This window comes from Neovison vison, chromosome 1 (genome assembly GCF_020171115.1).
Source record: "Neovison vison isolate M4711 chromosome 1, ASM_NN_V1, whole genome shotgun sequence".
NCBI lineage: Eukaryota > Metazoa > Chordata > Mammalia > Carnivora > Mustelidae > Neogale > Neogale vison.
The window spans coordinates 81,416,224-81,443,770 of NC_058091.1; the positions used below are offsets into that span (position 1 = coordinate 81,416,224).

At 36.0% G+C, this 27,547-nt stretch overlaps 1 protein-coding gene across 2 annotated transcripts in view; it reads left to right on the forward strand.

Annotated features, from left to right (window-relative positions):
- Nucleotides 1-27,547, forward strand: part of CEP85L (centrosomal protein 85 like) — a 189,622-nt gene that overhangs the window by 11,750 nt on the left and 150,325 nt on the right. For both annotated transcript variants that reach the window (XM_044249937.1, XM_044249926.1), the window contains exon 2: nt 14,882-15,043. In XM_044249937.1, coding sequence (XP_044105872.1) covers nt 14,882-15,043 — 162 coding nt within the window. The remainder of the gene's footprint in view (nt 1-14,881; nt 15,044-27,547) is intronic.

The window sequence follows — 27,547 nt, forward strand, 5'->3', positions numbered from 1 at the left end:
GAGTCAGGCCCAAACTCTTGGCTCCGAGGCTTGAGATAGAGAGACCACCATTTCAATCTCATCCTCTAAAGCAGTAGGGAAAGTCTTCAGGCAACAAAAGCCACATAAAGCAATCCAGTCCAGAGCAGATTATTTAACCTGGCCCCCTTGGCAAGGGCGGTGCAATTCTGCTCAGGTCAAAGACACCTGAGAATCAGGGTAACAGGCTCCTCCCCCAGAAGATCAGCAAGAACATCCAGGCAAGACCAACTTTACCAATCGTTGAGAAATGCAGAACTCCAACACTAGGGGCATATGGCATACAGAATTCAAGTTTTTTTCCCCATAATTCTTAAGTTCATAATTTTATGACTTTAAATTTATTCATAACTTTATGAATAAATTCATAATTCTTTTCTCTTTCCTTTTCAACCAATTTCTTCTCAACTTTTTAAAAAATATTTTTTTATTTTCAGTTTCAGACCAAAATACATCAGAATCTAGTGTATGGCTCTATTCTCTTCACCTGCCTGATCATATTGTCTCTCTCTCTCTCTCTCTTTTTCTTCTTTTTTTTTTTTTGGTTCTGTTAAAGTCTTTTTAAAAAATTTTTATCTTTACCGTTACATTATTTCAATGTATTTTGTGTATATATATGTATATATATCACATATACATATATACATATATATATTACAATTTTGTAATATAGTGTTTTGTAACAAACCAACCAAAATACACTCAGGATATAGTGTGTTGCTCTGTTCTGTTCACTTGTCTGTTTATATTCCCCCCCCTTTTTCCCTTTTAATTTTCACTTTTTAAAGTTATATTCTGTCCTTTCATTGTATTTGATTTTTTACTTATATAACTTCTTCTTTCTTTAAGTTTTGGGGTCCAGTTTTCTGAAAAAAAGACCAAATACACACAGGATCCAGTATATTGGTCTGTTCTAGCCCCCTGTCTGATTACATTCTTTCTTCTTTCTTTCTTTATTTAAAAAAATTTTTTTAAAGATTTTATTTATTTATTTGACAGAGAGAGATCACAAGTAGGCAGAGAGGCAGGCAGAGAGAGAGGAAGGGAGAAGCAGGCTCCCTGCTGAGCAGAGAGCCCAGTGCGGGACTTGATCCCAGGACCCTGAGATCATGACCTGAGCCGAAGGCAGCGGCTTAACCCACTGAGCCACCCAGGCACCCCCATTCTTTCTTCTTAAAAAAAATTTTTTTCCCTCAGTTTTGGGTCTTACCTGATTTTTTTTTTTAAATTTTTTTTTCAGTGTTTCTGATTTCTTTAGTGTATATTTCTCTGTGGTTGTTGTTGGGACAAAGGTCCATAACCTACAAGGGTAGAAACATTAGACCTGGCAGGCCAGAAAGGACTGGCATGATATATTCAGGTACTAAATGAGAAACATTTGCAGCCTAGAATACTTTACTAAAATAGAAGGCTGTTATTCAAAATAGAAGGAAAGATAAAAAGCTTCCAGGACAAACAGAAACTTAAAGGACTTGTGAACACCAAACTAGCCCTACAAGGAATATTAAAAAGGGTCCTTTAAGCAAAGAGGGAGCCCAAAAGTTAAATAGACCAGAAAGGAACAGAGACATTTTACAGAAATGATGACTTTATAGGTAATACAATGGAACTAAATTCATATCGTTCAGTACTTACTCTGAATGTAAATGGGCTAAGTGCCCCCAATCAAAAGACACAGTGTATCAAATTGGATTAAAAAAGCAAGCCCCCCCCCAAAAAAAAGCAAGGCCCACTGATAAGCTGTCTGCAAGAGACTTATTTTCGACCCAAAGACACTTCCAGATTTAAAATTGGTGGGGGGGACCATACATTATGCTAGTGGACATAAAAAAGCTGGGGTAGCAATCCTTCTATCATACAAATTAGATTTTATTTTTTTTAAGATTTTATTTATTTATTTGGCAGAAAGAGATCACAAGTAGGCAGAGAGGAAGAGAGAGAGGGGGAAGCAGGCTCCCTGCTGAGCAGAGAGCTCCATGCGGGGCTCCATCCCAGGACCCTGGGATCATGACTTGGGCCGAAGTCAGAGGCTTTAACCCACTGAGCCACCCAGGCATCCCACAAATTAGATTTTAAAACCAACGACTGTAATAAGAGATGAGGAAGGACATTATATCATAACTAAAGGGTTTACCCAACAAGAAGATCTAACAGTTGTAAATATTTATGCCCCTAATATGGGAGCAGCCAGTTATATAAACAAATTAATAACAAAAATAAAGAAACACATAGATAATAATACAATAATTGTAGGGGACTTTAGCACCCCCCTCCCTGCAATGGACAGATCATCCAAGCAGAGGATCAACAAGGAAACAGCTTTGAATGACACACTGGACCACATGGACTTTACAGATACATTCAGAACACTCCATCCTAAAGCAACAGAAAATGCATTCTTCTTGAGTGGACATGGAACATTCTCTAGAATAGATAATATATTGGGTCACAAATCAGGTCTCAACTGGCAACAAAAAAATTTGTATCATTCCCTGCATATTTTCAGACTGCAGTGCTTTGAAACCTGGAACTCAATCAGAAGAGGAAATTTGGAAAGAACTCAAATATATGGAGACTAAAGAGCATCATACTAAAGAATGAATGGGTCAACCAGCAAATAAAAGAAGAATTTAAAAAATTCATGGAAACAAAATGAAAACACAACTGCTCAAAACGTTTGGAATGCAGCAAAGGTGGTCCTAAGAGGAAAGTGTATAGCAATACAAGCCTTTCTAAAGAAATACAAAAGGTCTCAGATATACAACCTAACCTTACACCTAAAGGAGCTGGAGAAAGAACCACAAATACAGCCTCCTCTTCCCAGCAGGAGAAGAGAAAAAGAGCAGAAATCAATGAAACAGAAACCAAAAGAATAGTAGAAGATATCAATGAAACTAGGAGCTGGTTCTTTGAAAGAATTAATAAGATCGACAGATTGGGCCAGACTAACCAAAAGGAAAGATATAGATACCAAATAGATAAAATCATAAATGAAGGAGGAGAGAAGATTATAACCAACGCCAAAGAAATACAATTATAAGAACATATTATGAGCAACTATGTGCCAACAAATTAGGCAATCTGGAAGAAATGGATACATTCCTAGAGACATATGGAACTACCAAAACTGAACCAGGAAGAAACAGAAAACCTGAAAAGACCCATAACCAGTAAGGAGATTGAAGCAGTCATCAAAAATCTCCTTACAAAAAGTGCTCTGCGCCAGACGGCTTCCCAGGAGAATTCTACCAAACTTTTAAAGAAGAATTAATATCTGTTCTCCTGAAACTGTTCCAAAAAAAAAAAAAAAGAAATGGAAGGAAAAGTTGGCATCACAATTCCAGACTTCAAGCTCTATCACAAAGCTGTAATCATCAAGACAGTATGGTACTGGCACCAAAACAGATGCAGAGATCAATGCAGCCGAATAGAGAGCCAAGAAATGGACCCTCAACTCTATGGTCAACTAATCTTCAACAAATCAGGAAAGAATATCCAATGGAAAAAAGACAAGTCTCTTCAATAAATGGTGCTGGGTATATTGAGCAGCCACATGCAGAAAAATGAAACTGGACCATTTTCTTAAACCATATACAAAAATAGACTCAAAATGGATGAAAGACCTAAATGTGAGACAGGAATCCATCAAAATCCTAGAGGAGAACACAAGCAGCAATGTCTGTGACCTTGGCCACAGCCACTTCTTGCTAGACAGGTCTCTAAATGCAAGGGGAACAAAGGCAAAAAGAAACTATTGAGACTTCATCAAGATAGAAAGCTTTTGCACAGGAAAGGAAAGGAAACAGTCCACAAAATCAAAAGACAATCAGCAGAATGGGAGAGGATACTTAACAAAGGTCATTTCAGATAAAGGGCTAGTTTGTAGAATCTATAAAGAACTTATAAAACTCAATACCTAAGGAAAGATAATCTGATCAAGAAATGGGCAGAAGACGTAACCAGATGTTTCTGCAAAGAAGATATCCAAATGGGGGCACTGGGTGGCTCAGTGGGTTAAGCCTCTCTCTGCCTTCGGCTCAGGTCATGATCTCAGGGTCCTGGGATCAGGTCCCGAGTCAGGCTCTCTGCTCTGCAAGCAGGGAGCCTGCTTCTCCGTCTCTCTCTGCCTGCCTCTCTGCCTACCGATCTCTCTCTATAAAATAAGTAAATAAAATCTTAAAAAAAAAAAGGAAGATATCCAAATGGCCAACAGACACATGAAAAATTGCTCAACATCACTTAGCATCAGAGAAATACAAATCAAAACCACAATGAAATATTACCTCATACTAGTCAGAATGGTTAAAATTAACAAGTCAGGAAACGACAGATGTTAGTGAGGATGTGGAGAAAGGGGGACCCTCCTACACTGTTGGTGGGAATGCAAGCTGGTGCAGCCACTCTGGAAAACAGTATGGAGGTTCCTCAAAAAGTTGAAAATAGGGACGCCTGGGTGGCTCAGTTGGTTAAGCAGCTGCCTTTGGCTCAGGTCATGATCCCAGCATCCTGGAATCGAGTCCCACATCGGGCTCCTGCTTCTCCCTCTGCCTCTGCCTGCCATTCTGTCTGCCTGTGCTCTCTCTCTCTCTCTCTCTCTTTCTCTCTGATAAATAAATAAAATCTAAAAAAAAAAAAAAGTTGAAAATAGAACTATCCTATGACCCAGTGCCCTACTGAGTATTTACCCCAAAGATACAGATGTAATCATTCGAAGGGGCACCTGCACCCCAGTGTTTATAGTAGCAATGTCCACAATAGCGAGATGGAAAGAGTGCAGATATCCATTGACAGATAAATGAATAAAGAAGATGTGGTATATATAGATCATATATGTATGTACATATATATATACATACATACACACACACATATATACACCATATATATGGTATGCATATATATACATACATACACATATACATACATATATATGTACATACACACACATACACATACAGTGTAACACTATTCAGCCATCAAAAAATGAACTCTTACCATTTACAGTGATGTGGTTGGAATTAGAGGGTATTATGCTAAGTGAAATAAGTCAATCAGAGAAAGATAATTAAATGATCTCACACATGTGGAATCTAAGATGCAAAATAGAGGATCTTAGGGTATGAGAGGAAAAAAACAAAAGATAAAATCAGAGAGGGAGACAAAACATAAGAGACCCTTAATCATAGGAAACAAATTGAGCGTTGCTGGAGGGGTGGGAGGTGGGGGGGATGGATAACTGGGTGACATGTAAGCAGGGCATGTGATGTAATGAAGACTGGGTATTAAGTAAGACTGATGAATTACTGACTTCTACCTCTCTGAACCCAATAATACATTATATGTTAATTGAATTTGAATTAAATAATAAATAAATCTCTTCATATTCATTTAATTATCACAATGCTATAAGATAGGTACTCTAATTTGTTCTCTCTTTTTACGTGTGAAGAAATTGAGCTACAGTTTATTTATTTATTTAAAGATTTTATTTATTTATTTGACAGAGGGAGAGAGATCACAAGTAGGCAGAGAGGCAGGCAGAGAGAGGGTGAAGCAGGCTCCCTGCTGAGCAGAGAGCCAGATTCCAGGCTTGATCCCAGGACCCTGAGACCATGACCTGAGCCGAAGGCAGAGGCTTAACCCACTGAGTCACCCAGGTGTGCCCCCTCCCTTTTTTAAAAGATTTTATTTATGAGCTACAGTTTAGATAAGTGATTTACTCCAGGGCTCACTGCTAATAAGAGGTTGGATACAGCTTGTGTCCAGGCAGCCTGGTTTCACAGTCCATTCTTTACCACTAAGGAATATTAGAAATTCTATAATAGAAGAATAAAAAACCAAGACATTTAGATTCACTTACCCTAGAAATAATCAGTACTAAAATGGACTGGATGATGGCAATGAGGAACAAATATTGGAGTATTGTTTCTTTCATTTTAGCTAGATAATCTCCAGTGTAGGCTGAGATTTTCTCTCTTCTGTGTGTGTGTGTGGTTTCTAGTAATGTGAATGCTTTTTTATGTTTTTTATGTTCCTTTTAATTTTTTGTAACTTTTTCTGTTTTTTTTTTTGTTCCTATAGGAGATTGTTTTCTCATATTTATTAGGAATTTTGGCTACCATCCCCCCCAAACTATTTATAATAATTATTTTTTAGCTGCTTTGGAAAGTGTTTACTGATCTTTAAATAGGTACTTAATTGCAGACTGGCTCAAGGCATAGTTAAAAATCTCTTGGATTTTAAATTAAACAGAGATTTTAAATTTAAAAATCTCTTGGATTTTAAATTAAACAGACCCCCCCACCAACCCTGTTTAATCATAATTCTGAAAGGAAATGTGTGTGTGTGTGTGTGTGTGTATTTTTTTTCTTAAAGATTTCATTTGTCAGAGAGAGCGAGAGCACACAAGCAGGGAGAGCAGCACACAGAGGGAGAAGCAGATGCTCTGCTGAGCAGGGAGTCCAATGTAGGACTTGATCCCAGGACCCTGGAATCATGACCTGAGCTGAGGGCAGATGTTAATCAACTGAGCCACCCAGGCATCCCAGGAAAAATACTTTTTAGATCTAATTATAAGGTTTCCAGAATTTTAATTTTATACCATGAACATTTATTGGCTAGTAGTGGCAATAATGACTGCATTTATTGAGACCCTGCCTGACTCTGTAGCTCTGTGCTAGAAAAAAAAGGTTGTCTTTTACTGTTCTTAATGTGGTGAAGAAGAAAGTCATACACAAAGGGGTTAATATAGGTTAGAAAATGCTGTTACTGGAATTTTTAATGATATATTGGGAGAGCACAAAGAAGACATTTAGAGCAAGTTAATTCCGAACTGAGACCTTTAAAGAAGGTAGAGAAGGAAAATAATTTGGAGTCATTAAAGGACCTAATCTGTTGGGAGGCAGTGATTAGGTATGTATGTCTGGAGAGTGTTTATAGGGGAGCTGGAATGGGTGAGGCTGGAGTTGGAGGAAATAGAAGGTGGGCTGTCAATTGGTGAAGAACTTTGGCAAATTTAAGTAGTTTGAGTTTTATTTAAAGATTTTTATTTATTCATTTGACAGACAGAGATCACAAGCAGGCTGAGAGGCAGGCAGAGAGAGAGGAGGAAGCAGGCTCCCTGCTGAGCAGAGAGCCCGATGCGGGACTCGATCCCAGGACCCTGCGATCATGACCTGAGCCGAAGGCAGCGGCTTAACCCACTGAGCTACCCAGGCGCCCTTGAGTTTTATTTAAAATGCAGGAAGGAACCTATAAATTTATATGAACAGGAGAATGATGTAAATATATTTGATTGTTAACTGGTGGTAGGGGTTGAGGATGACTTGGGTTGCCTTACTTCAGAGGGAGATTCTTGCAGCAGTCCAGCCAAAGATGTGATCTGTGATGGTGGGCATGGAGACGAGAGATCTAATTGTTAGTATTTATAAAATGGACTAAATAGTTTTACGAACTGATTACCTGTAAGGGTTAAGTAAAAGAGGTGTTCTCTGGATTTATTTGTATTTAATTCAGTCATACATTGATTTCTACTGATAGTAGAATTGGGGCAGTTTAGGGCCACTGTTCTGAACTTCGTGCAGAAGTACTTTGTACTTGTTAACATTTCAGAGGTGTTGAAATGTGAGATATGTGCATCTTCTGGCATACAAGGGTAAATATGCTTTGACATTTTGTTTTGTTCTGTGTTTTTTTTTTTTTTTTCTTTTTTGGTAAAACGGTTGGTTCTCAATCCACTGATAACCTGCATTTTGAGAAATACTACAGTTTATGATTTGTGTCATATTCAGCTTTTTTATGTAAAAGTAAATCTGCTTTGTTATTTTTATTTTCTTCTGGCTTAGAGTTGTCATTTAAAAAATTCAGTAAGATTAGTTGTTATTCTTCTAAGTGCAGTTATAGATATATAACATATTGTGGAAGACTTGATATTGTATGCATCTTTGCTTCCAACTTAAAAAAAAAAAGCTTCAAAAAGAAAATGTAATAGGTTACCTCTTCACTTGATGCTGATCTTCTTGTATTTTCCAGAGAATTACTAGTTTTTAATTACTAGTTTTTAAATAGTTTTTAAATTTTTGTTTTTAAATAAGTTATCCCTAGGCATTCAGTATTTATATGTAAAAGAATTGAAATTGGTGTTAAAAAATATACTGTTTTCCAAAGAGAAGTTCTAGTGTAAGTGTCTTGGTATCTTTGCTATTCTTACAGAAGTGCTTCTGTCTTTGTTCTAGAGAAAACTGATTTTACAGTCAATCATTCAGTTGCTCTAATATGATAGGACCTAGGTAAGACTTTATTGTTATAGGCCACTGAGACTTATTTTAATATTTTAAAGTCCATAGCATGTCTCTAGAAATTGAGTAGTTCCCATTTCAGTAGCATAGTCTCATAAATACTGTGTAAGAAAATTTTTCTTATTTTTCCTGCTAAGCATAGTTCACTTATAGTTCTTAACTGCTTTGTGATCTGGATTGACTTGAGTAGAGACAAAACATGTCATTTTCAGAATGAATTAATTCAATCTAAATTAAAGATTATTTATTTTATTCATGATATTTGTTAATTATCTTTAGTGTCCTAAGCATATAGTATAAATTGGATCTTTTTAAAAAAAGAAGTGTAGTTGACCTTTAAACAGTGCAGGAATTAGGGGTGCCAGTCCACTGTGCAGTCAAATGTGTATGAATTTTTTGACTCATCGAAAACTTAACTACTAATAGCCTGCTATTGATTGGGAGTCCTTACAGATAACATAAACAGTTGATTAATGCATATCTTATATGTTATATCTATTATGTACTAGACTTTTACAATAAAGTAAGCTAGAGAAAAAACATTAGGAAAATCACAACAGAAAATACAGTACTGTGCTGTATTTGTCAATACCTAAGTTTATATCATCTGTGTACAAGATGAACTGTCTGTATCTGTATCAATATTTTCCTAAATAATACAAAACACTGTAGTTGTTATACAAGTAACCTAATGCTAGATACCAAAAATGAAAAGATAGTTTGAAAAAGAAAATTCATATATATTTACAGGTATAAGGATTCATGCATTGATAATGAAGAAGCAATAATATGATTGCTCATCAGTAGCCTAGCCTATGCATTAATGAATGAATCATTATAACATTTTAATGGCGTATAGTATTACATTCATATTCATAATACATTGTTGGAAACAGTGTTACATTTTTTAAAAAACCACTTATGTGTGATGATAAGCTGATAGTTTTCGTTACTAGAGAGAGGGGCATACTCTAAGGTAATGTAATTCTTTGAAACCAAAGTTACAAAACTGAGAAAACTAACACATTATTGATTTGATATTTAATATTACTCATTTTATGCCTGTGTGAAGATAGGCTATCCACTACCATACAGGTTTTTTACAGGATGTTCTGCATGTGAATACTTAGGCAGTTATGATAATGGCACAAAAACATCTCATGCAGTTCTTGCTGTACAATTATTAGATTTTCATGCGAAGTCACACATGTATACAGTGGGTAAGTTTATTAACTGTATGGCATGATGATTATTTACTGTTCATTAAGTGGAGGTAGATCATCAGAGAGGTCTTTATTCTTGTCTTCATGTTGAAGGCTAAGGAGGAGGAGAAGGAGGAGGGGGGTTGGTCTTGCTTTCCTACAAGTGGTAGAGGTGGAAGAGGTGGAGGAAGTGGTTGGGGAGGCAGTACAGACAAGCACACTGGGTGTAACTTCACATGAATACATCATCATTTCTATCTGACTTCTTGGCTTTCTCATTTCTCAAAAAATGTTACTAAGTAGTACCAGTCATTCTTCTGTTTTATTTTTTAGCGCTTGCGTCGTGGAATAGCCCATGTTGTAAAAAAAAAGTCAAAGCAGTCGTGAGTAATCAGAACCCTTCTGCCAGATTGTTCAATGTCAGTTTGTTTTCTGGCACTGCTGCTTCTATGTCTTCTCTCTAATTGTCTGGCATTGGTTCAGAAGCTCTCCTCTCTAAGTCATCTTCTGTTCATTTCTCAGGGATTGTATCTATTAGCTCTTGAATTTCTCCAAGATCCGTATCTTGAAAGCCTCAGTTTCCCACTTACTTTGCCATTTCCACAATCTCTTTCATTATTCCTTTGGCTGGCTCTGTTGTAAATCCTGTGAAGTCATACACAACATCTTGACACAGTTTCCTCCAGCAGGAATTTATTGTTTTTGGGTTGATGGCTTTCACAGCTTTTTCTATAATGATGGTATCTTGAGTGATGTATCCTTCCCAAACTTTCATGATGTTCTCTCTATTGAGGTTCTGTTCCATGGCATTCATAATCCTTTCCACAGGGAACCATGCAAAATGAATCTTTTTTTTTTTTTTTTAAAGATTTTATTTATTTGTTTGACAGAGAGAGATCACAAGTAGGTAGAGAGGCAGGGAGAGAGAGAGGGAAGCAGGCTCCCTGCTGAGCAGAGAGCCCGATGCGGGGCTCAATCCCAGGACCCTGAGATCATGACCTGAGCCGAAGGCAGTGGCTTAACCCACTGAGCCACCCAGGCGCCCCAATGCAAATTGAATCTTAAAGGTCCTTATGACCTCTTGATTCAGAGGTTGAGTTTGAGAGATTGTATTGGGGCACTTTGATATCTTTGGTACTGAACTCACAAGATTTTAGGTGGTCAGGGGCTTTGTCAGATATCAAAAGCACTTTAAAATACAGTCCCTTTCTGGCAAGTTGCTTCCTGACTTGAGGGACAAAGCATCAATGGAACCAGTCTAGAAAAAGGGTTCTTGTTCAGGCCTTCTTGTTTTGCAACCAAAAGACTGGCTGCTGATTGTTAGTTGCCTTTTTCCTTCAAAGCTGGGGGTTAGAAGCTTTTTAGATAAGGACAGTCCTGACCATACGCCCGACTGCATTTGCACAGAGTGACTGTTAGCCCAGCCCTTCCTGCATTAAGTTTTGGTGCTTACTCCTCTTCCTTACTAACACATCTTTTGTGGCCATTTCTTTCAGAGTAACACCCTTTCGTCTGCCTTTAAAAACCTGTACAGGCAGATATCCTTTCTCATCAATGATTTTCATAATGGCATCTGGGAATTCATCTGCTGCCTCTTGGTGGGCAGAAGCTGTTTCTCCTGTTATCTTGAACTTTTTAAAGCCAAATTTCTTTCTAAAAACTATCAAATCATTCTTTGCTGGCATTAAATTCTTCAGCTTTATATCGTTCACCTTCTTTTTGCTTTAAGTTGTCATGTACTGTAATGACTTTGCTTTTTCTCAAATCATACTAATCTTTAGGTATGCCATTCTTCCACAACCTTGCACCTACCTAAAAGCTGTATTTTCAATACAAGATAAAAAGGTATTTCACAGAAAGTTCAAGTTCTTTGCTCTTGCTTGTGTAGCTGCAGTCACAGCTTCACAAATTTCCTTTTCATTTTTAACAATGATCTTTATGCTGGATTCCATTTATTCAGAAATGGAAGGCAACTACGGGTACAGACCTCAAACTATAGTACATATCAAGCATTCAACTTTTTCTTTCTAATGTCCTGGTTTTTTTTTTTTTTTTCTTCTTCTTCTTCTTGGGAGCATTTCTAGCATCACTAGTGACACTGTGTATGGGTCCCATGGTGTTGGAGATTTATGTTATTGAACACAACATGATGTTTTCATGTGTTCTTTCATATGCAAGAACCACAAGAGATCGCTTTTTACTGTGATACACAATGCACTAGAGATGATTAGCATCACATGGATTTTTAAGTGGATAATAGCAATGAGAGGTAGCTACAAAATTATAACATGAGTACAGTATGTATGTACTATGGTTAATTTTATGCAATTATGATTTATTTCTACATCTTTGTGTTTACATTTCTCTTGACTTTAAATGGCACCATGTGTGAAATGTTTGTGTAAGTTTTGATTAATTATAACTTCTTATCATAGGTTTGTATGTATTTTATGGTAGTGATAAAATAGGACTCGTATTTATATGTGTTTTGTGCACTCATGACAAACCTTTTTCTTAATTTTTTTCGGTATCTCTAGGCTAGTTGGTTTATTTGTAAGTTTTTTCGTATTGTCACAAATCTCCAAAAAGTTTTCTGATATGTTTACTTAAAAATATTCTGTGTATAGGGGAGGCACTCAGTTCAAACCTATTGTTGTTCAAGGGTCAACTATAATGTTAGAAGTCTAAACACTTTTACTTTCTCTCACTATCAGTAAGATTGGATATTCTTTCATATCTTTGTCATTACATGTATTCCTAGCCTATTTATGCTATTTTCTGGATATCTTAAGAAATATTTGTCCATACCTGAGGATCTGATTGAGGAAAACATTTTGGTATAGATTATGGATAGATCAGAGTTAGAGCAGACCTGGTTACAGAATACTTTCACTTGTTGCTTTAATATGTGAGTGATTAATCAAATGAATTAAGATAAGTCCCATTCTGAGAAAGGCCTAGAATCTATTAGGTTTTAAGTGGTTGTTCTGGACTTCAAAGCTGGCTGTGTGTCTCTCTGGTCAGTTTTTTAAAATTTTGAGTTAGTTTAAATGTATATGTTTTATTGGGAGGTGTGTTTTGTTTGTTTGTTTGTTTGTTTTGTTCTGTTTTCTGAGATAGAGAGAGAGTGAGAAAACTTGTTGGTGGGGGTAGGAAGGAAGAGAAAGAATCGTAATCAGGTTTCATGCCCAGCATTGAGCTGGATGTGGGGCTTGATCTCACAATCCTGAGATCATGACCTGATCCAAAATCAAGAGTCAGATGCTTAACTGACTGAGCCACCTAGGCACCCCTAAATGTATATGGTTTTTAAGGCTACTTATTTACCTTATATATCTATAAAACCAAAACAAATTTAATTCATAAATGATATGAAAATAGAAATTAAACTAGTATTAACATGGCATGGTGTTTTAGTAAAACGATATCTTTAATGTTAGGATTAGTATTGGTAGAAAATAGCTTCAGGTCTGGTTTTATTAATCTTTATGAATTTTGATTTTTAATATTAAATACAGAGAGAGGCTTTTTCAAAAATAGTGGCAAAATGACTTAATCCATTTTATGGACATGTTTTTTATTTTGTGGTCCTTACGTTTAAATCTAAAAACTTTATTTTTTCTAATTGCTAGAAGGCACTCCTTATATGGCAGTTTCAATGGTGTGTCAGTTTGCAATTCTGTGAAGATATCTTGTTTCATATCAGGATGATAAATGTCCCATACATTATTTGCTCTTTACTTAGAAACAGCTGCATTTGTGAACAGAGCACAAATGCGGGCATTGAAATTATTGATAATAATAAATCTGTTTTAAGGTAGCTATTCAGATCATCTGTAGTATGCTTATTAATTTTTTAAGGATGTCATTGAATGAAAGCCCCAAATTCTTGTGTAGAACTTGTTAACTAAGCAGAGAGAGTCAATTATCATATGGTTTCACTTATTTGTGGAGCATAACAAATAGCATGAGAGGACAAGGGGCGTTAGAGAGGAGCAGGGAATTTGGGTAAATTGGAAGGGGAGGTGAACCATGAGAGACTATGGACTCTGAAAAACAATCTGAGGGGTTTGAAGTGGCGGGGGGGGTGGGAGGTTGGGGTACCAGGTGGTGGGTATTATAGAGGGCACGGCTTATATGGAGCACTGGGTGTGGTGAAAAAATAATGAATAATGTTTTTCTGAAAATAAATAAATTGAAAAAAAAAAAAGAACTTGTTAACTTCTACAAATAAGTTTCAGGCTCCAATTTGAGAATCACTGTGTTCATCATTAATAAAGATATGTGTTTCTATAGCTTTTATATAAAATTCAATAAATTTAAAATTGCTTTTTAAGATTACCATAACTTTTTAAAGATTTTATTTATTTATTTGAGAGAGAAAGCATGTGTGCACCCTCTGCATGGGGGTGGAGGGAGAGGGAGAAAGAAAAGCTGACTCCCAGCTGAGTGAGGAGCCTAACAGATCCCAGGACCCTGAGATTGTGACCTGAGCCAAGGGCAGATGCCCAAATGACTGAGCCACCCAGGCGCCCCTCAGATTACCGTAACTTTTATGAACTATATATAAGTGATTCACAGACTGGCATTCTTCTTGGATATACTTTGTGTGGCATTGTAATGGACAAAAATTTAAGAATGAAGTAAGAAGAAAAAAGTAAGATGGATATGTCAGAAAAAGGCAAATAAAAATTAAGTAAAAGTGGACAAGATAACTGAAAATAAAGACCAGGAGAACATTAAAAAGTGATGTTAGCCAAAAAAAGATTTAATATCACTCAAAAGGGAAAATTGAGAAAAAGTCATGACGTTAATGACACCATATATGGTGTTAATCTTTTATGAAAACATAACTAAAGAAATAAAAGAAATACAAAATGATTTTAAATGTTAAATGATTAGGATACAGTAGAAAAAATTTATTTTTCATTAGCATGTTCCACTTAAATTGTTGTGCAATGTTATTCAATTAGGCTTCCCCTGGGCCCCAGTTCTCAACTGATTGCTCTGTGTGGTATCACAGATGTCTGCATATCAGATATTCTAGAGCAGAGTGCTGACATTTCCAGACAGATAGATAGATTTGACATTTTAAATAAAACAGCAGTATGTGTTTCAATGTTCAAAACCTAAGAGTAGAAATCAGGTCCTTTAGTAGAGGAAGCTGTGAAATCAGCATTGAATTTTTAGGTGTACAGTATGTAAGTTTATTTGATGAATCTTAGATATCATTGATTTATTTTAATTATTTGATGCAGAAAATAACTTTTTTTATGTGTATTTTTTTCTAAGTTCAAAAAAGATCTCTTCTGTCTACTTGTAGATATTATAAGTATGCTAATTTTTGCATATTTTTCTTTGTAGGCCCAGATTATTCTTCATCAGCATGGTTACCTGGTAATGAATCATTGTGGCAGGCCACAGGTGTTACATCTAACCATCGAAATAACCATATCAGGAGACATAGTATAACTTCTGACAGTGGTGACACCGGCATTGGAACTTCCTGTTCTGACAGTGTGGAAGGTGAGCTGAAATTCTTAGTGTTTAGACATGAGCCTCCAGAGAATGCTTGTGATTGAGAATATTCAAGGGATATGTTCTGTTTTCCAAAATAAATTATAAAGTAATATTTGAATATTTAATAATAATTAATAATGTTCAGTATTATCATTATATCAAATGAAATTATTCCTCTGATCATATTAATTTTCCCACATCACTTTTTAAACTATTTGTTTTGATATAATTATAGATTCACAGGCAATTTTAAGAAACAGTACAGTGATTGTATGCACCCTGTATTCAGTACCTCCCACCTCCACCCATGGTAATACCTCACAAAACTGCAGTGCACTATCACAACCAGGATATTGATATTGATACAGTCAAAGCATAGATTGTTTCTTTTCTTTTCTTTAAAAGATTTTTATTTCTTTGAGAGAGAGAGAGAGCATAAGAAGGGGGAGGGTCAGAAGGAGACCCAGATTCCCTGCTGAGCAGAGAGCCTGATGTGGGACTTGATCCTTGGATTCCAGGATCATGACCTGAACTGAAGGCAGTTGCTCAACTAACTGAGCCACTCAGGTGCCCTACAGAACGTTTCTATCACCACAGTATGCACCTCATGTTGGTCATCCTCCCCTACTCCTCCTTAACTTTTGGAAACCACTACATCTAGTCTCCATTTTTATAATTTCGTCATTTCAAGAATGCTGTATAAATGGAATCATATAGTATGTAACCCTATAATATTGGCTTTTTTCTTTGACAATTCATCCAGATCGTTGCATATATAAATAGTTTATTTCTCTTATTGCTAAGTAGTATTCAGCAGTGGTAGTATTAGGTAAACTACATTTTGGTTAAGCATTTTTCCACTGAAAGACATGTGCGTTGTTTCAGTTTTGACTATTGGAAATAGAGCTGCTCTCACCATTCATGTCCAGGAACACAGTTGCTGGCTGTATGGCGTTTGAATGTTTAGTTTTTAAGGAAATTGTCATACTGTTTCTCAGAGTGATTATTTCATTTCCGTCAGCAATGGAAATGGGTTATTGTGAGTGATCCGGTTTTTTCTTCATTCTTGTTAGCACCGGTGGTTTTTAATTCTAGCCTTTCTGATGGGAGTGTAGTGATACTTCATTGTGGTTTCAATTTTCATTTCCTTAAAGATTAATAATATTGACTGTTTCTTCATATGTTTACTTTCCATCTGTCCTCTTCAGTGAAATGTTTCTTTGTGTCTTTTGCCTCTGTTTTAATCAGATTATTATTATTTTTTTTTTACTGTTGAGCTTTTAGAGTTCTTTCTATATTTTAGACACTAATCCTTTGTTTGCTGTATGGTTTGCAAATATATTCTTCCATTCTGTAGCTTGTCATTTCATCCTCTAACAGTGTCTTTTGCAGAACAAAAGTTTTAAAATGAATAGTTTGATGAATAGTTATAATTTTAGAAGTGTACATATGGATTGTGCTTTTGGGGTCAAGTCTATGAATCCTGCATAGTCCCAGATCTTGAAGAATTTTCTCTTTTTTTACCTTGAAGTTTTATCATTTTTTTGTTTTCTATTTAATTCTGTGATCCATTTTTTAGTTAATTTATTATAAAACAAGTGTGTTTTGGTCTTCCCAAGACCACTCTTCAGCTCAGTGATTTGCTGGAAAGAATTCCAGAACTCAGAGAAGCTGTCATGCTAATGATTATGGTTTATTACAGCTGAAGGATACAGAGTTAAATCAGCAATAGAAAAAGAAGCAAAGGGCAGGGTCTAGGAGACACTAGGCCCAACCATTTGTCCTCTCCCAGTGGAGTTGTGTAGACAGTGTTTCATTCTCCCCGCAGTGATTTGTGAGAGCACGTAAATGCTGCTAACCAGGCAAAGTTACTTAAGCCTTGGTGTCCAGGATTTTTATTGTGGGTTGGTTATGTTGGCATGATTGACTCCTTGTGTGGATGACATTAGTCACTAGCCTTTGAGAAGTCAAGCTTGTAACACATGTTTCAAAGCACCCATCATAAATCACATTATTAGCGTATACTATATGAACTAACTCAAGGTCCCCAAGTAAACAGAGACAGTCTTATTAGGCAGGGTATTCCAAGGGTTTAGAGGTTACCTCTTAGGAGCCAAAGATAAAGGCCAAACCTTTTTTGTAATATGCAGGATGTTGAAAACCCTGACATGCTGACTAGTCCTTTTTGCACAGTGTGAGACTAAGATTGGAATTCATTTTCTTTGCCTAATAAGTCTTGAAAATGGGTAGAATAATTATTCCCATTTTTCTTTTTCAAAACTGTTTTAACTATTCTCATTCCTTTTCTTTTCTTTTTTTCTTTTTTAAGATTTTATTTATTTATTTGACAGACAGAGATCACAAGCAGGCAGAGAGGCAGGCAGAGAGAGAGAGAGAGAGGAGGAAGCAGGCTCCCTGCCGAGCAGAGAGCCTGATTCGGGACTCCATCCCAGGCTCCTGGGATCATGACCGGAGCCGAAGGCAGAGGCTTTAACCCATTGAGCCACCCAGGCGCCCTTCCTTTGCTTTTCTGTATAAGTTTTAATTTATGTATAGCTACAAAAAAATCTTGCTGGGAATTATATAGGAATTATATTATCTGTTTATCAGCTGGGGAGAATTGACATGTTTACTCTCTTGAGTTTTCTAGTCCTTTAACATGATATAGGTCTCTATTTACTTAAATTTCAGTTTTACTCACCAGTATTGTATCTATTTTTTTAGAATTAAACCTGAGTATTTCATTTTTTTTCTTTTGGAGTGATTGTAAATGGCATTCTATTTCCCGTTTTGGTGTCAATATGTTGTTATTATATAGAAATAAATCAATTTTTTTTATGTTTATCTTGTGACATCGTTGAACCTCTTTAGTTGTAGGAGATTTTTTGGTAGATGTCTTGGGACTTTATAGACAGTCATGTCATTGTAAATAAGATGTTTTTCCTTCCTAATCTATGTCTTTTATTTCCTTTTCTTCACTTATCATCACAGTAACCAGACCATCCAGAATAGTGTTGAAGATGAGTAGTAGAAGTAGACATTTTTATCTTACAGATAAAGTGCTTAGTCTTCCACTGTTAAGTAGTTGTATGATCGTTGTTAGCTGTAGGTTTTTTGTAGATGTCATTTATCAATTTGAGGAAATTTCCCTCTAGTTGTACTTTGCTGGGGGTTTTTTTGGTTTTTTAAAATGATGAATGGGTATTGGATTTTGCAAATGTTTTTTCTGTATCATTTGATAAGTGATGTTCTTCATTAGCTTGTTGATATGGTGGCAGATTTCCATAGCTTGATTTTTTGAAAATTGAGTTGGCTTTCCATCCTTGGAACTCCACTTGGTCATAAGGTAGAATTATGTTTATGTATTGCTAAATTCTATTAATATTTTGTTAAGGAATTTTTCTGTGTATCCATAAGGAGTATTGTTCCATAATTTTCTTTTTAGGGGGACTGCCTTGTCCTGTTTTGATGTCTGGATGATACTAGCTTTATAAAATGAATTGGAAAGTATTCTCTCCTTTTTTCTGGAAGAGACTGTATAGCGTGACATTGATTCTTTAGATGTTTGGTAGAATTCTTTACTGAGACCCTCTGGGTCTAGAGATTTCTTTTTTTTATAGTTTTAAAGTCCTGAATTCATTCTCCTTAATAATTATAGGGTTATTCAAATTATGCCTTTTTTTTTTTAAGATTTTATTTATTTATTTGACACAGAGAGAGAGATCACAAGCAGGCAGAGAGAGAGGAGGAGGCAGGCTCCCTGCCGAGCAGAGAGCCCGAAGCGGGGCTCGATCCCAGGACCCTGAGATCATGACCTGAGCCGAAGGCAGAGGCTTAACACACTGAGCCACCCAGGCGCCCCTCAAATTATGCCTCTTAAATTGGATGAATTGTTGTAGTCCCCCCACCCAGAAGTGGCCCATTTTGTCTAAGTTGTCAAATTAATGTGTGTAGAGTTGTTCATAGCATTTCCCTATTATCTCTTGATGTCTGTAGCCTCTGTAGTGATACCACCCCCTATTCCATTTCTGGTACTGGTAATTTGTGTCATCTTTTCCTTTTTTATTTTTTAGTTTTAGTAAGTTTGTCAATTTTATTGACCTTTTCAAAGGATCAATTCTTCATTTCATTTTTTTTTTCTCTTTTAAGTTTCAGTTATTTCTGCTCTTTATTATTTACTTGTTTTTGCTTTGGATTTATTTTGCTGTTTTTCTCAGTTTTTAAGGTAGATGATTAGTGGTTTTGAAACTTTTACTCTTTTTAGGTGGATGCATTTGGTGCTATAAATTTTTCCAAGCATGGTTTTGACTGTATCCTACAAATTTTGATATTTTATGTTGTCATTTAGTTGTTTTCTTAATTTACCTTGAGACTTTGTTCTTGACCTCAGGGTTATTTAGTAGTATGTTGTTTAGTTTCAAAGTTTGGCATTTTTATGCTATCTTTCTGTTACTAATTTCAAGTATTTGAAAATTACTAATTTCAAATTAAATTATTAATTTCAATGATTCTATTGTGGTCAGAACACTATGATTTCAATTATAAATTTTTTGAGGTTCCTTTAGGTCTTAGTATGTGGTTTATTTTTTTTTAATTTTTTTAAAGATTTTATTTTATTTGACAGAGAGTGAGATCACAAGTAGGCAGAGAGGCAGGCAGAGACAGAGGGGGAAGCAGGCTCCCTGCAGAGCAGAGAGCCTGATGTGGGGCTCGATCCCAGGACCCTGAGATCATGACCTGAGCAGAAGGCAGCTGCTTAATCCACTGAGCCACCCAGGCGCCCCTTAGTATGTGGTTTATACAGTATATGTTTTGTGGGCACTTGAAAACAATATCTATTTTGCTGTTGTTGGCTTGATTAGTTCCTGTTGGTTGATGGTGTTTTTGACATTTTCTATATCTTTGATGGTTTTCTATCTAGCTGTTTAGTCAGTTGTTAAGAGCAGTCTTTTAGAATCTCAACTATAATTGTGGATTTGTGTATTTCTTTTTGGTTCTTTAAATTTTTGTTACATTTATTATAGTTCTAATGCTTGGTGCATACACATTTAGGATTGATGTATATTCTTGGTGGATTGGCCCTTTTATCATTATATAATATCTTCTCTGTCTCTGGTTATTTTCTTGTGCTGAAGTCCACTTTACCTGCTATTTGTACAGTACTCTGGCTTTTCCTTTGATTAGTGTTTAAATGGTAAATGTTTCCCATTCTTTTTACTTTTCAACCTGTCTGTATCATTATATATGAAGTAGGTTGCTTGTAACAACATACAGTTGGATTGTGATTTTTAATTCACTCTGCTATGTCTTTTGCTTAATATATTTAGACCATTTACCCTTAATGTAATTGTTGATTTACTGATACTTAAGTTCACTATTTGTCTTCTTTTTGTTTTCATTTTCCTGCTTTCCTGTGGGTTAGTAGAATGTTTTTAGAATTCTACTTGGATTTATCTATAGTATTTTTAAGTGTATCCCTTTGTATAGCTCTTCTAGTGGTTGGTCTAGGTATATATGTACATATGTAATATGAATAACCAATTTTAACAGTTTGAGTAGAGTATAAAATCCTTTACCATCCCCTACTTAAAAAATTGTTTCAAATATTGTCTCTATATGTATTTATAAATATATCAGATGGTGTTATAATTTTTACTCCAACTACCAGACTTTAATTTAGGAAACAAGATGAGACACAGCCTATCTTTGCTTTCTGTGTTCTTTCTTTCTTCATGTTTCAAAGTTCCTTTTATTATTTTATTTTGGTTTAGCCATTTTTTTAATCTGTCACATCTACTTGTGACAAATTATCTATTTCTTTTCAACTGAGAATATCTTGATTTTCCCTTGTTTATGGAAGGATAATTTTATTGGGTATTCATTTCTAATTTGACAGATTCCCCCCCCCCACCCCCCAGTAATTGAAAGTATTGTGCCACTTCTTTATGACCTCCGTGGTTTCTGATGACAAATCTGTCGTCATTTTTCTTTGGCTATTCTGAAGATTTTTTTCTTTGTGTTCAGTTTTTAGAAATTAAGTATCACGGGTCTTTGGGTAGATTTCTTTGGATTTTTCCTTTTTGGGATTCATATAGCCTCTTGAAACTGAACATTCTGCCAAATCTGAGAAGTTTCCAAACATTATTTTGTTTGAGTACTTGAGCCTTTAACTCCTCACTTCCAGGATGGCACAAGTCATAAATCTTTTGTTATTGTCCTACAGGTTTCTGAGGCTCTCTTCCTTTTTACCTCCTCCCTCTCCTTTGTCTATTGTTTGTTGTGTAGACTGGGTAATTTTTTTTTTTTTTAAGATTTTATTTATTTATTTGACAGAGAGAGATCACAAGTAGACGGAGAGAGAGGCAGTCAGAGAGAGGGAGAGAGAGAGGGAAGCAGGCTCCCTGCTGAGCAGAGAGCCCAATGCGGGACTCGATCCCAGGACCCTGAGATCATGACCTGAGCCGAAGGCAGCGGCTTAACCCACTGAGCCACCCAGGCGCCCTAGACTGGGTAATTTTTATTGTTTTTGTCTTCCAGGTCACTGATTTTTTTTTTTTTTTTTTTTTTTTTTTGGTCTGCTCCATTCTAATGTTGAGCCCTCCTACTGAGCTATTTATCTTATTGTATTTCTCAGTTCTAAAATGTTTGTTTTGGGTTTTTTATGTCTTTTATTTCCTTGCTGGTGCTCTCTTTTGTCATTTCAGGTATGCCTGTATTGTTCATCAAAGCAATTTTATGATGATTCCTTTAAAATCCTTGCTAGAGAATTCTTTTTTTTTCTCTTTAAAGATTTTTATTTATTTGAGAGAGAGAGAGAACGAGATGGGGGAGGGTCAGAGGGTGAAGCAGACTCCCCACTGAGCAGGGAGCCTGACATGGGACTCAATCCTGGGGCTCCAGGATCATGACCTGAGCTGAAGACGGTTGCTCAACTGACTGAACCACCCAGGCGCCCCTTTGCCAGAGAATTCTAACAATTCTCTCATCTTGGTGTTGGCATCTATTGCTTTTTTTTTTCCCATTCATTTTGGGAACTTACTAATTCTTTGTATGACAAGTGATTTTCAATTTAAATTTTGGAGTATTATGTACAGTTATGAGAGTCTAGATTTAAATTATTTCCTGCATAACAAATGTTGTTATGTTTATATTTTGTCATGTTTTGTAAATATAAGCTATTTACATATGAGTAAATGTAATATAAAATGATTATAAACATATAGTAAACATATTATTAACTATATGTTTAAACCTTTTCTATTTGCCATCTTGGTAAGATACTGCTCTGGCATGTGAAGCGGAGAGAGGTACTACCTCCTTATTGCTAGATGTAGTTAGAAGTCTAGGTTCCCCACTTGGCTTCTGTTGATACCTGAGGAGTTTGGAAGAGAGTGCCTTGTTACTGCTGGGTGGGGTACAAGTCCGTGTTTTTCATATCATCACCACTGACATCATTTTGTGGCTGGCCTCATTACTGCTGGGGGATGGTGAGTGTCCAGACACTCTGTTAGGCCTCTCTGATATAACCTAAGAATGTATCTGTGCATAGAGAATATCCATAGTGCCAGATAGAGATGAAAGTTGTGTTTCCCTGCTTGGCCTTCTGGTGGAGCTCTTTGAAGTATTTTGTTATAGCTTGGCAAGGTTGGACGTCTAAGCTCCCCACTTGACTTTTGTTGGTGTGGGTAGAGCTGTGGTTTTTTCTATGGTATTTGGCTGGAAAAGAGTGGTTACTTTCTCGAGAATTTCTTGTTAGCTTCCTCTTTCCTGGTCCATTAGGTAGGGAGAACTGGCTTTCCTGAGACTTTTTTGGGGTGTGCCATTTGGTTCTTTGGGGTGGCTGGTTTATTTTAGCTCCAAAGCAGAGAGGCAAAAAGAAAAACCCAAGGAATTCACCACAGTATTGTGTTCCTTGGATCCTGAGGTTCTTAGCTGGTCTGCCTTCTTTTCTCCAACTTTTAGTCATTTGCTTGTTTGATATATAATGTCTAGGGCTTTTAGTTGTATTTAGTGGGAAATATAGGGAAGACTGTCTTTTCCATCTTCTCATTAATGTTTCTTATCGACATTAACAAAAAATCTTAACTAATACTGTTTGTTATAACTTTGCTAGCAGTTGCATTGAATGTTGATTTCATTACAGTCTTGCATCTAATGTCAGTTGATTATTAAAACACACCAAAGAAAGGAAGGAAATATATACAAGGGTAGTGAAGGGGCAGATAGGAATGTGCATTGTAAAAAATAATAGTTGTAAAAGAAGTATTCTCTTGTTAAATTGAAAGATGAAAATAATTTAGGTTTATAGTGCTTTGTTTCTTTAATCTTCTTTTTTAACCTTTCTTAAAGACTTTATATCCTGTTTTCACAGCCTTATTTAGTTTGTAAATGAATACTCTTAGAATTATTGATTTTATTATAAGTTTGTTTAAGTATTACTCATATCTTTATCCCTTGAAATAAACTTGACAAGGGTGTATTGATAGTTGTATAATGGAGGTTTTTTACTTGATTGATCTGAAGTAGCATTTTAGTGTAGTGTTCTATGTGTACTATGATTGAAGTTTATTTCAGAGTCCTTCATTGGGAGGCTGGTGATATTCCTGAAGTACTAAAGAAAATGTACTATTATAGATACTTTTTTCCAAACTTTCATCATACTGATGGAATATCTTCTTAGGCTATAAATGATAAGTAGAGTTATTTTCTTTTGGTGTAATAGTCATGGTGTTAGTATTTGATGGGTCTTTAGAGAAAAATATAATTTAATTAGACCATTGTATAAATGAACAAGTTAATTCCCCAGAAATGAAATGACTGCTCTTACTAATACGATGGCTAAGAGTTCATGCTGTGTTTAAACCTATTACCACTTAATTATGTGTGCAACCTTGAATAATTTCTCATTTCCTTCAGCCTCAGTTTTTTCATCTGTAATTTGGAGATAATTCTTTTTTATATATTATGAAGATGTAACAACCTGACTTTTAAATTGCTTAGTGCAGTCTTAGCATTACCATCATTGCTTTAAAAATGATTCTTGTTCTCCTTTCTTACTTTCTCTTTTTTTGTGTCTCTTTCTTCATATGTCTCTTTCTTAGGAAGTTGACAAGCCTGGCTTATCTAAAACAGTGATGCTTCTGTTGCCACCCTCACAGTGTTGTACCCACACCCTTGCTTTATTTTGGGTTTGTTTATTTTTTCTATCATGGAATAGGAACTGGTAATTACTGGATATTCAGTTTTGTTCAATGAGACAGTGCATATATAGATTTTCAGTTAAGGTTCTTGTTTTTAGCCTGCTTTTGTACCTGATATTTCTGAGGTTAGAGTCTCTTCGATGTTCTCCCAGACAGGTGAACTCCCTGTGCTACATTTCCAGACTTGTATTTTATGCCATGTATTCTTCTGTCCTGCTTCAATAATTAATGCTTTATTTTCCAACTTCTGAAATTTTGTTGCAGTCTTTTTTATGACGGCCCTATATTGTTTGTTGCCATGACTTTCTATTATATTACTGTTCTGTCATTTCATTGGATCTTTAAAGGGAGAGAATATAACTTTGTGCACTCGGGCAATGATCTTTAACCAGAAATTCTGTGAAATAGATACAAATGAAAAAAGAGGAGAGAAAAAGAACTGAAGAAAAAAAAAGGTTATAAAACTACCTAATGTCAACAATTCTATGTATTTCCTTCTTCCCAATTTTAAAAAAGTAGTAAGTGCACATTTAAAAAAGCATAAAGATGAATGTAATTTTTTAAAGATTTTATTTATTTATTTGACAGAGAGAGAGAGAGAGATCACAAGTAGGCAGAGAGGCAGGCAGAGAGAGAGTGGGAAGCAACTCATTCCCCAATAGTCTTATTCTAGAATTTTTGGTAAAATAGAAGGCATGAATTAAGTGCTGGAGAGTAATTTGAACTGTTTAGTTGAATATAAAATAGAAGTACTGCTTTTTTTTTTTTTTTTAAAGATTTTATTTATTTTATTTGACAGAGATCAGAAGTAGGCAGAGAGGCAGGCAGAGACAGAGAGGGAAGCAGGCTCCCTGCTGAGCAGAGACCCTGATGTGGGGCTCAGTCCCAGAACCCCGAGATCATGACCTGAACTGAAATCCAGTCAGACAGTTAACTGACTGAGCACCCAGGGGCACCCCAATCCATTTATTTATTTTCTTAACCCCCAGTACACAGGTGAAACAGGTTCAGAACCATTAACCATACTTCTGTGTGTGAGTTTTTTAGTTCTTCCATAGCAAATGACCACAAACTAGGTGGCTGAAAACAACAGAAGTAGATTTTCTAATGATTTTGGAGACTACAAGTCCAAAGTCAAGGTGTTGGCAGAGCCATGATCTCTTCAAACACTCTAGGAATGAATTGTCCTTCCTTGCCTCTTTTAGCTCCTGGTGGTTACCAGCAGTTTGTCCTTCCTTGGTTTGTTAGCGTCATAGCTCTCATCTCTACCTCCTTTGCATGGCTTTCTTTGGCTCTCCTGGGTGTCTTAAGACCTCTCTGCTCTAAAGACAAAGGTCATTGGATTTTAGGATCCCCCCTCCCTCTCCCAGTTCAGCAGGACCTTATCTTGACTTGATTACATCTGTACAGATCCTGTTTCCAAATGAGGCCACATTATCAGGTTCTGGGGGTTATGATTTTATTGTATCTTTGTGTGGGGGGACAACTCATTCCCCAATAGTCTTAGTCTAGAATTTTCGGTAAAATAGAAGGCATGAATTAAGTGCTGGAGAGTAATTTGAACTGTTTAGTTGAATATAAAATAGAAGTACTGCTTTTTTTTTTTTTTAAAGATTTTATTTATTTTATTTGACAGAGAGAGATCAGAAGTAGGCAGAGAGGCAGGCAGAGACAGAGAGGGAAGCAGGCTCCCTGCTGAGCAGAGGGCCCGATGCGGGGCTCGATCCTGGGACACTGAGATCATGACCTGAGCCGAAGGCAGCGGCTTAATCCATTGAGCCACCCAGGCGCCCTAGAAGTACTGCTTTTAGGGTTTAGAAAAATGTTACTAGCTATTCTCATCAATGAACTTTAAAAATTAACTTTTTTTGAGGAGAGAATGATGTATAGGAAGGATAACAGATAAAGGATTTAAAAGTTGCAGAGTAGTAGCCCTGGGATTTTCTTAGTGTTATTGTAAAGCTGTTTGCTTTAAGCAAATCGTACTCTTTCTTAACTTTGGTTCTGTTATGACTTCTCAGAAATTTACTTGAGATCCAGAGATTTTTTGAGATTTTTTTTGAGGCTTTGGCTTGGAAACTCAGTAATTTTTTTTTTTTTTTTTTTTTTTTTTTTTTTTTTTTTAGTGGTTACTTTAACCTCCATAGAATATTATGGTATTAACCTGGATCCAGCTGGGAATTTTCCTTCCTCAGTTTGGCCAAGGAGAGCTCAGAAATAATCTTCCTCTATTCCCCCCACTGCCCCTGCCAATCCTTCCCAGACTAGGCTACTCAATATCAAGGCTGAGAATGCTAACCTTTTCATACTGACTGGCTGAAAAACTGAAAATATCTCAATGAGAATATTACTGGTAATCGTATCTTTTTCATAATATCCAGAAACTCTTTTATCTTGCTGTATATTATTATATAATTATCTTTTCTATTGCTGTTTAGAAAACAACCTTTCTCCCTTTTCTTTGAGTCAGTTTGAAACTAATTTATTTGTTAACAGTAGTAAAGATCACTGTCTTTTCTCACCGAATTATTCACCAGGTGTTAAATTCAAGTTCTTTTAATCTTTTAGGGATGAAGAGCATGATTTCCACTGTCTCCTTAAATTGGGCTGATGTGAAGATGTTATTCTTTTTGGATTTTCATTATTTTTTGCCATTACCTCCAAGTTGAACTCAGAACTCTTTACCTGTTAGTTTTTTAGTAACACATGAAGTAATGAATGATTTAATGGTATATATAACATAAATCTATACAGAATACCCTAATGTCCAAGGAATCCATTGAGTTTAAGGCATGATCACAATTGGTAGTGTTAATTTGGAGGCTACTATATATGGATGAGGCATAGAGCAAATAGGGTGAGAGTTCTAGGAAAGGATAAGGAAGGAGTGTAAAGAATGGTGGATGAAAGTAAGATGGAGGAGTAGGACTCAGGAAGACTACAGTATCAGAAATTTGGGACTTCTGTGGAAAATGAATCAGAATTATGGTTTGGGTGGTGCTGTTGTGATGAATGATCTTGATTGTGCTTATTATTGACTGCCTGGAGACATAAAGAGAACTGTTAAAAAAAAAAAAGTCAGCTATTTAAAAATCTTACCTGAATATAGGAAATAGTTTTAGGTAGTATTTTTAAAGCAGGCATATTTAGCAGGCATATTCTTTCTCTCTCTCTCTCTCTCTCTTTTTCTTTTTTAAGATTTTGTTTTTATTTATTCATTTGAGAGAGACAGCACAAGCAGCAGGAAGGGGAGAGGGAGAAGCAGACTCCTTGCTGAGCAGGGAGCCCAACATGGGGCTCGATCCTGGGC